This window comes from Anomaloglossus baeobatrachus, chromosome 2 (genome assembly GCF_048569485.1).
Source record: "Anomaloglossus baeobatrachus isolate aAnoBae1 chromosome 2, aAnoBae1.hap1, whole genome shotgun sequence".
Lineage (NCBI taxonomy): Eukaryota > Metazoa > Chordata > Amphibia > Anura > Aromobatidae > Anomaloglossus > Anomaloglossus baeobatrachus.
In genome coordinates, this window is record NC_134354.1 from 84,065,445 (window position 1) to 84,084,326 (window position 18,882).

The 18,882-nt window shown below is 45.6% G+C and overlaps 1 protein-coding gene across 2 annotated transcripts in view; it reads left to right on the forward strand.

Annotated features, from left to right (window-relative positions):
• The window catches only part of EPHA6 (EPH receptor A6), a 1,356,729-nt gene that overhangs the window by 1,227,420 nt on the left and 110,427 nt on the right, over positions 1 to 18,882 (forward strand). For both annotated transcript variants that reach the window (XM_075335125.1, XM_075335126.1), the window contains one exon: positions 8,250 to 8,459. In XM_075335125.1, the coding sequence (XP_075191240.1) occupies positions 8,250 to 8,459 (210 nt within the window). The remainder of the gene's footprint in view (positions 1 to 8,249; positions 8,460 to 18,882) is intronic.

Below are 18,882 nucleotides of genomic sequence, written 5' to 3' on the forward strand. Positions count from 1 at the left end.
AAGTCTATGTTGGTAGCGATGGGTTCCCACCGGTAACCCGCTCCCCGGCTTGGATATGCGCCGGAGGAGCCCCTCTTTGTCCGCAGGTGCTGGCCCTGAGAAACTGGTGCCTTGGCGGTGGCGGTGTCTCTCTCTAACGGTTGGACTGTTGCCTTCAATCGGGACTTGGTTGCTGGGAGACCCAGGAGGTCCCCTTCACTGACGGATTTGGCAAATTCACGGTGACTCCTAGCCTTGCCGGGATCCGAAAGGCCCCTGCCAATGGTGCTGGCTTCTCTTCGTATACCGCTCCGGTACCGCCGGGCCACCGCCCGTCCACGGTCCTTTCGGCAACCTCCGATCAGCCTCTCCTGCAGACGGTCACCGCCGTCTGCTGACCTTGCTGTCTCAGTCCGAGGCACACACCCGGACCAACTTCAGGCTTTCTCAACTGTCACTTTCTCTTCCACTTTTACTCCTCTCACTTGCTCCTCTACCACTTCACTCTTAACTCTTCCTCTCCCTAAACTGATCTGCCTGGTTTTCCCACCTCCAGGGCTGTGAACTCCTCGGTGGGCGGAGCCAACCGCCTGGCCCACCCCCTGGTGTGAACATCAGCCCCTGGAGGAAGGCAACAAGGATTTTCGGGTAGCTTCGGTGTACCTATCCGGGGTGTAGGGTGTGGTGGTGTCATGACCTGTGACCCCTGGCTTGCCCAGGGCGTCACACGCACGTGCGGGATTTCAAGGAGCAACGGGACATCGCTCATGTAAATCCATGGTATCACTCCCACAGGATCGTGATACCACGGAAAACATGCAAACGCCCACAAGGTGATGCGACGCCCATGGGGCTAGAGCCCCTGCTCATTTACATAGGGTACACATAAGTAATATAACATATTTTTATACATGCACATTACACAATATTAAAACACAGGGATGGGTAGGAGAGGTAACTAGGCCACACATCACCCTGCTTGTATGTTAGAACACATAAATTACCTGACAGGTTCCCTTTAAAAAGTAAATGTTTTTGTATTGTTGGTGCAGTAAGCCGGCTCCACTCTCTTTTGCAAATGAGACTCTGTGTGTGGACATGTCTTTGGGTTGGGTGCATGGCACTTACTTGCTGCCTTGGGCTGGTGCTCACCACCCCTGCTGTCAATCGTCAAGGCTGTCAGATAGTAAGACACAGAGTTGACTTGACTAACCAGTCTTCTTCATTTTCACACCGTTATGACAGACATGGCCTTACTTTCTCTCTGTGGGGTACTACTCTTCGGTCTGTCCCCCGCTATCTCGGACCTCACCCTCGATACTCTGGGATCTGTGCCTTCTTCCCCCTAATACTCACACTTTTGTCCATTTTGGGCCCCATCAGCTTCTCTAGCCACATGATTCTCTAAGGGCGGCTTTGCACACTACGACATCGCAGGTGCGATGTCGGTGGGGTCAAATCGAAAGTGACGCACATCCGGCGTCACTTGCGATGTCATAGTGTGTAAATCCTAGATGATACGATGAACGAGCGCAAAAGCGTCGTTATTGTATCATCGCTGCAGCCTCCGACATTTCCATAATGCCGGTGCAGCGACAGGTGCGATGTTGTTCCTCGCTCCTGCGGCAGCACACATCGCTGTGTGTGAAGCCGCAGGAGCGAGGAACTTCACCTTACCTGCCGCCGGCTGCAATGAGAAGGATGGAGGTGGGCGGGATGTTTACATCCTGCTCATCTCCGCCCCTCCACTTCAATTGGCCGCCTGCCGTGTGACGTCGCTGTGATGCCGCACGACCCGCCCCCTTAGGAAGGAGGCGGGTCGCCGGCCAGAGGGATGTCGCACGGCAGGTATGAGCGTGTGAAACTGCCGTAGCGATAATAATCGCTACGGCAGCTTTCACTAGATATTGCACGTGCGACGGGGGCGGGACTATCGCTGCAGCATCGGTAACACATTGTTACCGATGTCGCAGCGTGCAAAGCCCGCCTAAGTCCGCTGGAGTAAGCTATAGACTCTGGATCTCCAGAGGACACCTCAAGGTTCCCTCACTGGCTAAATCATCAAGGCCATGTCCTCTCACTTTGAACCCGCTACTCGACTGCCTTCCTCTGGAATTCCCTCATCTAGCCATCCGCCCTGCCATCTGTCATTCCTCCCATTCACTACCTTTACCTTATCTTATCTAACCTCTGTTCTAAAAGTCATTTTACCACTGGCTAACCTGACCGCTAGATGGCAACATTCGCTAACTGAATAGACAGTCCTAACTCTGCTACATCCGAAACATATTCTTTGCTAAAAAAAAACACTTAAATATCAACAAAGGCATTTATAATATTCATCAGTATATACAAAAGACATAGCATATTTACATCAGGGGGCACTGCCCACCTATTACGTTGTCTTGTAGAGACAAGTCTGCCAAGGGACAAAAAAAATACTTACAGGCAGATACACAGCTTTTGACACTGTTGATGAGTGGGAGGTGATAGGGAGCGGCAGAGGAACGCTCCACTCATGAGCACATGAGAAGTGCTGTAGTCTAGTTTGGCCAATATCTTACAAATATCAGAATATTAATGCTATGCTGGTATAATGGCCGATCTCACCTGTAAGTATAATATGCTGCTCTCTAAAGGCAAAATATTCTGATGACAGATATGATCTAATATGCTGGATAAATGAATGATTGTGTCGTACAGAGCCTCCGACTCCTCGCTGTTGGATGATAACATGCCGCAGCTAGACTTCTTATTCCTTCTGATCATAAATTCTGACAAAGTGATTGATTCCTTGACATCTGCAGCTTTGTAGAAATGATAATTGCAGTTCTGTCAGTGATAATACAAATTGTACCCAACCACAACACCCCTTGTCTGATATTGATTGTCTGAAACCAACATGATGATGAAAATGGAGAAGGTGTAGAGTCACAATTCCCCGAACAGTCAGATAATACTGCAATATATGGTTATGTTACCACGATTGGTTTTTATCATGGTTTTTGATGCCGCATATTTTGGCTGCATCAAAAAGGCAGCGTTTTACAGTTCAAGCAGAGTGGATGGGATTGATAGAAACCTCCTGCCCACGGTGCTTGGTCTTAACGCTGCAGAAACTCACCTGTCGTGTGGTTTTCCAATATCAGTTTTGCTTGTGGGTATGCTGAGTTTTATGTGCAAAATTTCCACATAGACTTCAATTAAATGTGCAATTTCCACAGGTTTAAACAAGCACATGTATTTTTAGTGCATTACCGCAGCATAAATGCAACAAAAACGCATGTAATCCGCACCTAAAAGTGTCAATATCATATATTCCCGTCTTATTTCCCCTGTAGCCTTCTTTAAACCCATGTTTTTATTTTCATGGGAAAAAGAGCTCAACATCATACTAAGGCACCTTTCAGACGTCTGCGTTTTAACAGGTGCAAGCCACATGTACCGGTATGGTCATCCGTGTGTCATACATGTGACATCCGTGTGACTGGTATCGGTAAAAAATGCCTGATACTGAAATAAATGGTTTAACACTAGAAGTCCCAGAGAGGGGTCATTTAACATTTCTACCTTTGGAACCCAGAGACAGGTCGAATGACCTGAAGGATTTTAGCTAACACCCTATAATCACCGTCTATTGTTCTGTAATTAAGGCCATTACTGTCGCACCACAGGAGGTTGTTGTTTTCCATTGAGTTTAGCCATTTAATTTCTAGTTAGTTTTATTCAGTTTGGACTAAGGGTCATTTGACCCTCTTTCGGGACTTCAGGGGGGAGCTTGAAATTTCTGGGACTTCTAGTGTTAATGTGTAAAAGATGGGCAAAACCTGAAAAATTATAGATAGATAGAACAGATTAGATAGAATAGATAGATAGATTGAAAAAATAAGAAAGCGTATAAAATAGACAGAAAGAACAGATAGAAAAGCTCAATAGATATAAAGCTAGCTAGCTTGGCCAGCTGTTTTGCAGCATTTTTATTTTTTAATTTAAAAAAAAAAAAAATTACATGGTGTCCCCCCCAATTTTCATATCCAGCACAGGAACAACAGCAGCTGCAGGCTTTGCCAGTTATTAAAAATAGAAAGGATCCCACGCTTATTTTTAACTTTTTAAAAGAAAAAAAATGACTTTGGATCCCTCTATTTTACTAAAACCAACCAAGGTGCAGCAGACAACTGGGGGCTGATATTATTAGGGTGGGAGGGGTCATGGTTATTTTGCCCTTTCTAGCCTAACATTAGCAGCTTGCAGCCACCCCAGAAATGGTGCATCCATCAGATGTGCCAATTCTGGTGCTGAACCCGGTTCTTCCTATTGCCCTGGTGCGGTGGCAAGCGGGGTAATATTTGTGAGGTTGAGCTGCGACTGAGACCAAGCTTTCTGACACTGGGCAGCACATTTCTCTCTATAATCCCTTGATAGTCTTGAGATTTCATTGTTTCCTGCACAGATTCAAGACACCCTGTGACAGAAGCAGCAAAGCAGCCCCAAAACATAACAGAGCCTCCTCAATGTCTCACAGTAAGGACCGTGTTCTTTTCATTCTATCCTTCATTTTTGTGTCTATGAACATAGAGCAGTTTTGTCTCATCTGCCCAAAGGACATGCTCCCAGATGCTTTGTAGCTTCTCAATATGCATTTTGGCAAATTCTAGTCTCGCATTTTTAGGACTTGTTTTAAACAGTAATTTTCTCCCTTGAAGTCCACTTTGGTCAAGACAATGACGGATGGAGAAATCTGACACTGATGTACCTTGACCTTGGAGTCCACGTCTGCTACCTTTGGAAGTTGTTCTGGGCTCTATGATTACTATCCATCTCTTCAATTTGACATCAGTTTTCCTCCTACAGCCATGTCTGGAGAGGATGGCTACAGTACGACAGATCTCAAACTTCTGAATAATATGTTCAATTATAGTAACATGAACATCATGCTGTTTAGAGATGGTCTTAAAGCCTTTACCTTTAACATATTTATAAATAATTTTCTTTCTAATCTCCCGAGACTATTCTCTCCTTAGCTTTCTTTGGTCCATGTTCAGTGTGGTACATCCCATGATACCAAACAGCACAGTGACTACTTTTCACCCTTTAAACAGGCAAGCTGACTGATTACAAGTTTGTTGACACCTGTGATGCTAATTACAGGACACATTGTATTTTAAGGTGTTGCTATTGTCAAACTATTTTCAATCTTCTTGAGCTGTGCAATCATGTCACAGTCTTCTGTCTGTTGCAGAGTTTAGTGACATGTTCTGGGTCAGAGTCTCACTTTACCGTGTGAGACTCTGATTAAATGAATTATTTTTCCTTTAGGGAGGAGAGGGTTAATGTCAGTTTACCCTCTAGCAGCTCCTGACTTCTGGTCAGGTGTTTCCAGTTTGGACCACACCCAGATTCTATATATATCCTCTACTTTCAGCAGAGGGTGTTGGTTATTTTCATTCATTTGGAAGTTTGGCCAGGTGGAGTGGTGTTGTTTTGTGGGCTGCAGCATTGGTGCAGGCTGCAGCAGTTTGTGGTGTGCTGGTTTTATGGTTTGGAAATTACCCTGTAGTCCGTTTACTGACCCCTTTTATGTTGTTTCCCCTTGTGCACTTTTAGTGGCTCCTTTGTGTGTGGTTGCCGTGTGTATGAGTTGTCATTCTTACCCCTGTTAGTCTTTATTTGTTGATGGGGTTGTTGACTTCTGCTCTTGCCCTTTCCCCCCCCCTGGTGGGTTGTGGAAAGGGGTCTTACCATCAGGGAGAAGGACAGAAGATAGGGCCAGGTTGGGGGCCTGTACCTCCCTACCTTCAAGGGTACCTCCTGATGTGAGGTTGAGCACAGGGGCCCCAGCCTTTACGGCCAGCATAGGTTACCCTGTGTTCCTTGGGCACTAGTGACACATCATTTTTGCCCAGACCATTTTCATTAGGTTCTTTTTAAAACATTTTTTGTTCAACCACAATTCAAAAGCAAAGTCTGATTTTCATTAGTTGATATGAAGTAAATTTAATTGAAAATTACTTTTTATTTAACTAAAAAAACTTTATTATAAATTACTTGAATAGCACCTTTGTCAATATCACATTATTTTAGTTACCGTTGTGTTTTTTTTTTTACTTTAACAGCGGTGGTATCTCAGGGAAAACGTACTTTGAAGAGCCGCCCGGCAACTATGCATCTCAGATGACTAGGCAGGTTCCTTCGGCTTTACCCCAATACTTTAGACAAATGAGTCTCCCAGATAGCTTTTAAAAGTATGATATTTATGACATTTCAGAATAAAACATGCACAAGTGCAAAATTACACAGCAAAAAGACTTGGACTGGTCCACCAGAGAACAAGTGATACCCATGATGGACCCCTGTGCAGTCCTACCCTCCTACATAAGCAGTACCTTTCAAAATAATCTTTATTTACTATGTACAGATCAAGCAGGCATCTCATAAATCATTCAACAAAGCAGCAAGATTATTTTTATCTAGAAGCAAAGATACATTTGTGACTAAAGGGCGCTTTACACACTAAAATAAATCTTACGATGTGTCGGCGGGGTCACGTCGTATGTGACGCACATCCGGCATCGTAAGTATGATTGTAGCGTGTAAAACTTCCGTGCAATGGCGATTGAACGAAAATCCGTTCATCGCATGCACGTCATTCATTCCTCATAAATTGAACGTGCGGTTGTGCAATGTTCCCGAGGCAGCACACATCGCATTGTTTGACACCCTGGGAACATTGAACAACAGCTTACCTCCGTCCGTGGCTCCCGCCAACAATGCGGAAGGAAGGAGGTGGGCGGGATGTTTACATCCCGCTCATCTCCGCCCCTCCGCTTCTATTGGCCGGCTGCCGCGTGATGTCGCTGTGACGCCGAACGTCCCTCCCACTCCAGGAAGTGGATGTTCGCCGCCCACAGCGAGGTCGTATGGACGGGTAAGTACTTGTGACAGCTTTTAATCGATTGTGCGGCACGGTCAAAAAATTTAACGTGCCGCACATACGATGGGGGCGGGTCACATCGCATACAATATCGTATGCGAAATTGAAAGGTCTAAAGCAGGCTTTAGGGTAATGTAATATTTGCTCCTACAGTGGCCCCACAGTGGATGTTACTGGTGGGACCTTATCACCCCTGGCATCCAGTGTCTGATTCATGCTACTCATGGTTCTGGCAACATGAATCTCCCATTATGTTTCCTTTTACTTAAATCTCTAAACTCCATCTGGATCAGCCACTTTCCACCTGAAAAATCATTATAATCTGATCACAGGGGATCATATTTTTGATACAAAATCAGTTGTGTTGATTAGAGAGTGGATTGCTGTAGTGGTAATAGCGTTGGTGAAAAACAGGAAATGCATTTTTTTATTAATCAAATCTTGTAATTTTGTAAGCTTTGTAAGTTGGCTACATTGTAAATGACCGCTATGTAACAAAGAAGTAGTGTATACCTGGAGGTCCGTTTTGGTACTGTTACATGTTTTTGTTAAAGTATTCACAGGGCCAGGTTTACAGATAGCTGGAGAGATGGATGGGTCTGGCTATCTACATACCTCCACCCATGGGTGTGTCTCAGTTGGCATACTGAGGCTGTTTGTTTGGCACATGGCAGTCAGTGTGGGGAGGCTGTATGAAGCCTCTTGAAAGAGTCCTCTGAGGAAGAGAGGATTTGTGTGTCCTAACTGGGACCGTGTGTAGAGGTGATGACACCTCTAGAAGAAAACCTCTGATGAAAGAAAGGGTTTGCTTCATCTGACTGAGATCAGTGAGTTGGGCTGAGATACCTCCACTTGGATACTGCAATGGAAAAGTGGTATCTGAACCTGAGTGGGCGAACCACCAGTCAAAAGGATTTGAAAACCATGGGTGTTATGTCCCCGGAGTGAGGTTTTTGGGATGTTATTAAACCTGCTGGACTTTGTAAATGAATTGTGTTTCCTGTGTGCTACCGCGCATAGCATGCAAAGTGAGTAACCACCATCACATGGAGTGAGTAAAAATGTCACAACTTGTAAAGAGAAACCTTCCCAAAACTGCCTATTTAAAGAAGAATAACCCCCATGTACAGCAGATTTATTCTGTAACAGATTTTCTTCTGGCTAAATTAACCTCTTCCCCCCTTCACCCTTTTTTCATTGTAGATTTACTGAAATGCCTCCGAGACATGTCACTGCATTTGCTACTGCTGTTATACGATTTTCTACATTGGTAAAAACAGACTCTAAATGGATTTGCTACATTGTAACATGATTTTCTTTATTCTTCATTTTGCAGAAACACGATGGCCATTTTACAGTCATCCAGTTGGTGGGCATGTTACGAGGAATTGCTTCGGGGATGAGATACCTCTCTGACATGGGATATGTTCATCGGGATTTAGCTGCCAGGAATATCCTTGTGAACAGCAACTTGGTGTGCAAAGTTTCAGATTTTGGACTTTCAAGGGTGTTAGAAGATGACCCTGAAGCTGCGTACACAACCACAGTAAGTATACAGAAACATGTAAATATGATTTCTATGTAGAGGAGGGTTAATAAAAGATCTGTAATCATCAGTGATAAGAAATTAGGTGGATTTCTTAAAAAACATTAAAGGCTTATCTCCAAACTCCTAAGTTAGATACCATCAATAGGATAGAAGAAATTTACTGATTGCCGTGGCTCTGATTATTGTAACCCCCAGTGATCTTAAGAACGGGATCTGGATCCTGGCTCTGCAGAAGTCCTTTCTTTTGTGGAGCACAAGCACAGGTGCACAGGCTCAATCTCCACTCCATTCATTGTCTATGGGACAATGGAGAAAGTTAGTACAGTGCTCTGCTAATTTTGGAAGTCCCATAGACATTTAATAGAGTCCACACTGAGCATGCGCCACATCTTGACACTAAGGCGGGCTTTGCACACTACGACATCGCAGGTGCGATGTCGGTGGGGTCAAATTAAAAATGACGCACTTCCGGCATCGCATGCGATGTCGCAGTGTGTAAAGGCTCGATGATACGATTAACGAGCGCAAAAGCGTCGTAATCGTATCATCGCTGCAGCGTCGGCGTAACCATGATTACGCTGACGCGACAGTCCGATGTTGTTCCTCGCTCCTGTGGCAGCACACATCGCTGTGTGTGAAGCCGCAGGAGCGAGGAACATCTCCTACCGGCGCCACTGCGGCTTCCGTAGGATATGCGGAAGGAAGGAGATGGGCGGGATGTTTACATCCCACTCATCTCCGCCCCTCCGCTCCGATTGGCCGCCTGGCGTGTGACGTCGCTATGACACCGCACGACCCGCCCCCTTAACAAGGAGGCGGGTCGCCGGCCAGAGCGACGGTCGCAGGACAGGTGAGTCCATGTGAAGCTGCTGTAGCGATAATGTTCGCTACGGCAGCTATCACAAGGAAATCGCTGCTGCGACGGGGGCGGGTACTATCGCGCTCGGCATCGCAGCATCGGCCTGCGATGTCGCAGCGTGCAAAGTACCCCTTAGTCTGATAAATACTTCTTTCTTGGCCCGATTGTAAGAACATTGTACACATCATCTGGGAATGAGAAAGATTGCATGCCATAAAAGCTAAGAAAGGTGTGAAGTAAGGGGTTGGTCTGAGGTCTAAAAGCATTTTGGGTTATGTCTTCCTACTGTAGGCCTAAGATAGGTTCAGAAAATATTTTAGGATCCGACTAGAATCCATACTTATTTTCATGACTGGTCTCCAAATACTAGGATTAGTTTGGGGTCTCTAATTATTTGGGGAAAATAGAACTTGGTACTCAAGTAAGGTGAAATAATATAGAATTTATTAGGGTAATCCAAACCAACATCAGTACAAACATTTCAGTCCTGAGCATGGATCTTCATTGATGTGCAAATGATAAGGTTTATGCAGGCATCACACGATACGATCTATCGTGCGATCGCACGAGTGATCGTACCCACCCCCGTCGTTTGTGCATCACGGGCAATTAGTTGCCCGTGGCGCACAAAGTCGTTGAACCGCCGTCACACATACTTACCTGCTGAGCGACGGCGCTCATCCACTTCCTGAAGGGGGTGGGACGTTCGGCGTCACAGCAACGTCACACACAGCGGCCAGCCAATAGAAGCGGAGGGGCGGAGATGGGTGGGACGTTCGGCGTCACAGCAACGTCACACAGCGGCCGACCAATAGAAGCGGAGGGGCGGAGATGAGCGGGACATAAACATCCTGCCCACCTCCTTCCTTCCGCATAGCCCGCGGGAGCTGCGGGACGCAGGTAAGCTGTGCTCATCGTTCCCGGGGTGTCACACTGAGCGATGTGTGCTGCCCCGGGTACGATGAACAACCGGCGCATAGAAAACTTTTTAAAAATGAGCGACGTGTCAATGATACACTATTTGCGAACGTTCTGCGTCACTCGTAGGTGTCGCACGAGACGACGTCGTAAACGATGCCGGATGTGCATCACCAAAACCGTGACCCCGATGACATATCGCAGGATAGATCGTCTCGTGTGACGCCCGCATTAGAGCAGCCTCAGGGAGAGCTCTCTTTGTGGCTGCTCTAATCCTTAACCTTTGCACACTGAAGGTCCATGCTCAGGATTGAAATGTTTGTACTGATGTGATGATGTTGGTTTGGATTATCCTAATAAATTCTATGTTATTTCACCTTACTTGAGTACCAAGTTCTATTTTACTATTACATGGAGTTGGCTCTTACTTGGGCACCAAGACTCAGGACTGCAAAATTAGTTTTTCCTAATTATGTTGGGAGTCTTAATTCATTTTGTGTTGTGATGAAATGGACACTTGCAGGACTTGTGATTGTGAATGGTGTTTTGAAGGTATAAACCAAAATAAAGTGGTGGGACATGCTAATACTGCTGCTAATCGTATCATTTCTCATAATCTGTCTAATGGAACTGCTTAAAAGTAGCCAAGTTTGGGTATAAGAGGTCATCACCCAGGTTATATTCAAATCCTATAGCTAATGGGTTTCCAAAAGGCAAATAAAAGCCATGGTGGAGATCTTGATACAAAGTTCAAGGTTCTCCATTTATGCCTTTCTATTTGTCTCTACAAAGTATATCGGAATGTTATCTATATATTTTATAGGTTTTTTTTTAGAAACCTTATTGTTCCTGGATCTAGGCGGACATTATATTAAATGAAGTCTACTGTAGGGGAATCATACCTACCGACACCGCACCAGGGTTGGTGCTTCTACTGCATCAGAGATCATTGCCGCCTTCTTGCTATTGATTATGTTAACAGCATTGATGTGGCACGCTGCCATGTACAGAACATCCTGCACTGTTTAAACAACCCCATAAATTCAGTTATTCAGCTGTTTATTCATTTTCACATTTAATTATTGCCACTGATTTATTCATTAGACAGATCACCCAGACCCTCCCGCTCCTTCACTCACTCATTTCTGGCCGTGTATACAATCATTTTATTAGAAAGCACGAAGTCAAGAGGGAAATCAGGCAACGCTTTGTATACTGGCTACAAATTATGGGGTTTCACAATAATATTACTCAGATACAAATTATGGATTATCATAGTAATACTATTCTACAGAAATACAAATTATGGATGATATCACTAATATTAGTCATCTACAGACATCCAAATTATGGAATATCTAGTAATATTAGTCATCTTCAGACATCCAAATTATGGCTTATCTAGTAATATTAGTCATCTTCAGACATCCAAATTATGGATTATCTAGTAATATTAGTCATCTAAAGAGATACAAATTTTGGATTATCGCAGTAATGTTGTTCAGTCTTTAAACAAACTATGGAATATAACAGCACAATGACTCAGTCTGTACAGGAACAAATACAGTCATGGCCAAGTGTTGGCACCTTTGAAATTCTCCCAGAAAATTATTGCAATTACACAATTATTGGAACAACACAAAACAAAAAAAAGAGGAAAAAAAGGCAAATTGGATATAATTTCACACAAAACTCCAAAAAATGCGCCAGACAAAATTGTTGCCCCCCTCAACTTAATATTTGGTTGCTTATGCTTTGGAATAAATAACTTCAATCAATCGCTTCCTATAACCATCAACAAGCTTCTTACACCACTCAACTGAAATTTTGGATTCTTTGCCAAATTGTGCCCAAAGTGTCAATATTTTGTGTGGCCACCATTATTTTCATGCACTACCTTCACTTTCTTGGGCATGGAGATCTCTAGAGCTTCACTGTAGCCACTGGAATTCTCTTCCATCCTCCATGACGACATCACGGGGCAGGTAGAGGTTAGAGATCTTGTGCCCCACAGATGCTTAATAGGGTTTAAGTCTGCAGATGCTTCTACAGTTCAGCACATTTACCCTCAGTTTATTTATCAAGGCAGGGGTCATTTTGGAAGTGTGTTTGGGGTCGTTATCATATTGGAATACTGCCCTGCAGTCCAGTTTCTGAAGGGAGGGGATCATGCCCTGCTTCAGCATTTCACTTGGTTGCCGTCACACAAGCTTGACACCATCTGGACCAAATAACTTTATCTTAGTGTCATCAGACCACAGGACATTGTTCCATGCCCTTGTTCTAGTAATCCATGTCTGCTTGTCTTCAGGAAACTGTTTGCAGGCTTTCTTATGCATTATCTTTAGAAGAGGCTTCCTTCTGGGACAACAGCCATGGAAACCAATGTGATGCAGTGTATGGTATGAGCACCGACAGTCTGACCCTCCCCCACCTCCAGTGTCGGACTGGTGTGTCTGGGGCCCACCAGAGGAATTTACTCCAGGGGCCCACCTTACAGCGATATACAAATACCTGTTAGCATCGACTGTGAAGCACAGGCGGCTCCTGCACATCTCCTGTGCACACACAATAACTGATGTACAGTTACAGTAGTTTGCAGTAAGGGGGATCTTTGGTGAAAACAAGTGATCACCGATCCACAGGTGAGGTAAGTGATCACTTATTGAATGAATGGATCAGGGGACGAGTCGGATATCAGCTCCAATTTCAAGGGGATAAAAGTTGTAGGATCGGTGCAGGTCCCAGCAATCGGTCCCCACAGATGAATAAGTTATCACTTATCATTAGGTCTCGTTCACATATTCAGTATTTGGTCAGTTTGTTACATCAGTATTTCTAAGCCAAAACTGGGAGTGGGTGAAAAATGCAAAGGTGTTTCTATTAGACTTTTCCTCTGATTTTAGCACCCCTGGTTTTGGCTACAAATACTGATGTAAAATACTGACCAAATACTCAACATGGGCACGTGGCCTTAGAATAGGCAATTACTTAGCATATTTGCTACAGTGTAATGGTCACAGGACAGGGAGGGGTTAAACATTCAAGTATTTAATCTCTACTGGAAATAATCTTCCCTTTATTGATAGAGAGAAAAAATGTCCTCCAGACACAACACAATCCACTATATCAAGACCAATAATACCACATACAAGGGAGAAATACCACCACACAGTGACCAATAACATATTACCACCACATAGCAACCGAACACAACCACATACAAGAGAGAAATACCGCCACACCATGACCAATAACATTACCACCACATAGTAACCGAATACAACCATATACAAGAGAGAAATACCGCCACACCATAATCAGAGCACATAATGACCGAATATTACTACATACCAGGAAGAAATACCTCAACTATGACCAGACCATATAAATGACCAAATAATCCCACATACAACAGAGAAATACCACCACACTGTGGCCATAACACATATTACCACCACACAGTGCCCGAATAATACTACAATAATGATCATTCATGAATAAAAACCACAATACTAATAACACTAATATTACCATCAGTGCCATTATACACAACAGCTCTGTATATAGTGTCAGTGTACAGGTAATACAGTGATCACCAGTGACATTATACACAGGAGCTGTGTATATAGTGTATAGTGTGTGTGTTTGTGTGTATGTGACGCCCCTGACTCTATCAGGGTGTCAAAGGGAACTGCACCCCTGTCTCCTATGGTGCAGAACTCACCCTCTATGGTTCTGGGTTCCTAAACACTGGTATTGCTTCCATCAGCACTCAAATCCTAACCACACCTCACACCACACCCTGTCAGGCACACCAGTGGGTGGTCTAGCTGGAAAAGGGCCCCCGCCTAGGGCTCAAGCAGACTGGTGGGAGGAAGGAAGTCAGATCAAGAGTAGCCCACAGAAAATGAGGAGCTGAGGGAGTTGTAGCTCCCTGTGTGACCTTGGATGGGTCGTAGACGGTGGTCTGGGACCAGAGGAGTCGGAGACCCGGTCACAGGGTATTGGAAAAGGATGTACTGACTTAGTTTCGGAGAACGGTCAGCACAGAGAGTCCAGTAACTGGACCGGTACCGAGCACAGTGGGGTACAGGACCCTAGATCTGGGAGTAGCTTCACGCAACCTGATAATTCACCTGTGGAGGATAGTCTCTTTATGAACTTTCCCCAAGAGCTCAGAGATCGAAGGCACAAACACAACAAGGGGAATAGAGCTTTCCAGCTTATGCGGCCTACAGAAAGTCCAAGTGTCAGCCATCGAGAGCACAGCTTCACTATATCAGTATAGGGCGCGGGACTCTGACAGCTTTAGGCTGAAGGGTCACTTAGGAAAATCTACAAAATTGTGCATGGAGGCAGGCTCCGAACCACTAAGCAGTATCAGTGGGGACAGATACTCGGATGAGCTCGCCTGGGTGGCAGCCAAACCCAGAGACTTGGTTTACTTCTGTGTCAGAGTCTGCTTAATGATTGCACCTACGTCTACACAACCTGAGTGAGTACACTGCACACCCTGTGTCCTGCCTGCCTGCATAGCCTGCACAACAGTATCCACCACTTTTCTCCAGAGTCCCGGGGTCTCCTCTACCCGTGGAGGGATCATCATCTGGCTGCCCCACTCCATCTAACACGGGTACTCCCGTGGGCAGCGGCGGTACTCCCCTTACCACGTGGTGTCATGAACTCTCCCTTGCAAATAACTCCCTCTTTACAATTGAAGTGGCCGCACGCCCCCGGGTCCAGAGACCCTCGAGCCACAGCAACCCCGGATCCGAGCAGTTCAACTGCTAAAGGGGCGGCAATGTGTACATGTAATACACTGACTTACCAGTGACGTCTCTAGTTGAAGTTATTCATCTCCACTTTTCCTCTTCATCCGGCACTGACCACCATCACTTCTTCCTGCCATGATGCGACTCTGCAGAAAATAACACAGTCACCTATAGCCGATCACTCCCAGAGCACATTCCTCACTTTTCCCCTAATTTCTACACCATGGCTGGCACAGAACTGGGTTGATGGCACACAGTACTAGGGGTGTACACAGCGGCAGGAGGCTCACAGCAGCGGGAGGCAGGAGGTTCACAGCAGCAGGACACAGGAGGCTCACAGCAGGGGGAGGCTCACTGCAAAAGGAGGCTTACTGCAGGGGGAGGCAGGAGGCTCACTGCAGGGGGAGGCAGGAGGCTCCCTGCAGGGGGAGGCAGGAGGCTCACTGCAGGGGGAGGCTCACAGCAGGTGGAGGCTCATAGCAGGAGGAGGCTCACAGCAGGGGGAGGCAGGAGGCTCACTGCGGAGGAGGCAGGAGGCTCACAGCAAGGGGAGACTCACAGCAAGGGGAGGCTCACAGCATCGGGAGACAGGAGGCTCACAGCAGCAGGAGGCTCACAGTAGCTGGAAGCAGAAAGCTCACAGCAGGGGGAGGCTCACAGCAGGGGAGGCTCACAGCAGGGGGAGGCTCACAGCAGGGGGAGGCTCACAGCAGGGGGAGGGGGGAGGCAGGAGGCTCACAGCAAGGGGAGGCTCACTGCAGGGGGAGGCAAGAAGCTCCCAGCAGGGGGAGGCTTAGAGCAGGGGGAGGGTCACTGCAGGGGGAGGGTCATAGCAGATGGAGGCTCACAGCAGGGGGAAGCAGGAGGCTCACAGCAGGGGGAGGCTCACAGCAGCGGGAGGCTCACAGCAGGGGGAGGCTCACAGCAGGGGGAGGCTCACAGCAGGGGGAGGCTCACGGCAAGGGAGAGGCTCACAACAAGGGAGAGGCTCACAGCAAGGGAGAGACTGACTGCAGGGGAAGGCAGGAGGCTCACAGCAGGGGGAGGATCACAGCAGGCGGGAGGATCACAGCAAAGGGGAGGCTCACAGCAAGGGAAGGTTCACTTCAAGGAGGAGGCTCACAGCAAGGAGGAGGCTCACAGCAAGGGGAGGATCACAGCAAGGGGGAGGCTCACAGCAAGGGGGAGGCTCACAGCAAGGGGGAGGCTCACAGCAAGGGGGAGGCTCACTGCAGAGGGAGGCAGAAGCGCGTACCTAGTGCCTGCGTGTCCTCTTCTTCTGTGCAGCACCCGTGATGACCGATGTCGTTGCAGTGCTGAGGAACTCCTCTGCCTCAGTCCTGGCACCGCACCGTTCAAATGTACTTTCAGGCGCGCGTACATTTAAATATGAGAGGTGCAGTCTGCAGTTCCTGCGAGCACCTCATTTTGTGCAGGGTGCAGGCATGAGGACTCCTGCACTGCAAGGAACTGTGGTGAGTCACATGACTGTGATGTCACCACAGGTCCTGCTACAACCACGGAAACTGCAGAGATCACACAGATTATTCTGTGTGATCACTGCATTTTCTGATGGAAAGGCTGGGGCCCATCAGAGCATGGGGGCCCAGTCTGCCCGCTAAACACCCCTGCCCAGCCCGCGGTAACAAGCCCGCAGTACCTCGCACAATATAAAGCATGGGGGCCCACTGGGAACCGGGGGCCCACCGGAGGATTTTCCAGTGCTCCGCTGGGCCAGTCCGACGCTGCCCACCTCTGTAACCTCTACAGCAATGCTGGCAGCACTCACATCTATTTTGAAAAGGTGACCTCTGGATATGACACTGATCACGTGCACTCAACTTCTTTGGTCGATCATGACGCGGCCTGTTCTGAGTGGAACCTGTCTTGTTAAAACACTTTATGGTCTTGGCCACTCTGCAGCAGCCCAGTGTCAGGGTGTTGGCAATCTTCTTAAAGTCTAGGCCATCTTTCTGTAGAACAACAAGTCTTTTTTTCAGATACATCATTCATGAGTGTGTGAGCGATAGCAACAAATGTAGCACACCTTCTCCCCATTCACACCTGAGACTTTGTAACACTAATGAGTCACATGACACCAGGGATGGAAAATAGCTATTTGGGATTTTTTTCTTAGGAGTGTACTCACTATTATTGTCCCATGAAAAGATATAATAAAATATTTACAAAAATGTGAGGGGTGTACTCACTTTTGTAATATACTGTAATTATATTACTCAACTCTTAGAGTACTATTTTGCAGTCTGTACATTTAGTCTTAGTCTGCACATAACACATTTTAGATTAACACTACACACTATCCACAACTATTATTCAGCCTTCAGAGATACAAATTATGGATTACAGCAGTATTATAATTTAGTCTTTAGAGCTGCAAAGCATGGATTATCACAGTAGCGGAGGATTTACTTCATAATCAGGGTATTTGGGGCCTTTAATACATGATACAGCTTAGTAATTTTCAGTCTGCATTATTGTAAAGGCGGCAACTTTAATTTGTTGGGAAATCAATGTTATTTTTACCTTTTTAAAGCCAATGCAAAATTCATTTTTTATGTTTTTTAATTAATTTTTAGGTTTGTAGTAAATGACAAAGATTTTTTGATTTTTTTACTTCTAGGTAATTTTCTTACTATCATACTGTGGTAAACTAAAATAGAAGTTTCAGTAGGAATCACATATTTTAATGTACGGCTTGCTGGAGTACGATGCACCTAATTCATTAAGAAGTGCATGTCACTTAAATAATCAATCGCCTTTGTAGACTGGCGTGCGCCTCCATCAGAAATTTACTCCAGTCAGGGACTGGAGTACATTACGGGCCAAATAGGCGCCAACAAAATGGCATAAATTTTAATTAACTAGCATGGAATCACCACGTTACAAACTATATGTGCAACTTCCGAGCTGGGCAAAAACTCATATCAATTGAAGGCGTTTTATGATAGAAAACTGACATTGACACCTGTATAAATCGGGGCCTCTATTTGTGCTCATCATTGTCCATTAATTTGATAAATATGTAAAGAAAACAAGAATGCAATTATTAGAAAATCTGTTATAGTCATGTTTCATTTTAGAACACAGATCAGAAGAGGAACATTAGACATTTCCCCATTTTAATTAATTTTGTTTTACTCTATTAGAATTTTATGGCAGTAGCACATCTGAAAATCACAAACAGAATCTTTACACATGGATATCACCAAATGGAGCCTATAAGAATCACATTGACTACATATGTGTTTGACAAAGATGGAGGTCGGCGATCATTACCACGAAAACAAGGCCAGGAGCAGACTGTGGAACTGATCGTGAACTTTTGATAGCAAAGACTAGAGTTAAGATGTGCAAATGGGCTAGACAACAGGTAGTTTCCAACTTTGATTTGACCAACATACCTGAAGTTTTTGGAACAGCCTGCACAACCAAGTTATATCTCTAGATATGGATGAAAAGAATCCTGAGGAATTATGGACACATATAAAGGCTATTGTTACTGAAGAAGCCCGAAAGATAATAAACAAGAAGCAGAAAAGACTCCTACAGCCATGGTTAACTGAAGAGACCCTAAATATCATCAAATAAAGATGATGGGCAAAAGCAAACAAGCAGGACACAGACAACATCAGTAAAAGACTAAAGAGAGCCAGTTGGGCAGACAAAGAATATTATTACCTAAAGTTATATACAGAGGTGGAAAGCAAAAATCTGAAGGTCAAGACCAGGAGGGCATCCCAAAAGATCAAAGAGATATGACGAAAGTTTCAATGAAGAGTGTGAATGTTGAAAGATGCCATCGGGAACAAACTTAGGGGCACTTTGCACACTGCGACATCGCAGGCCG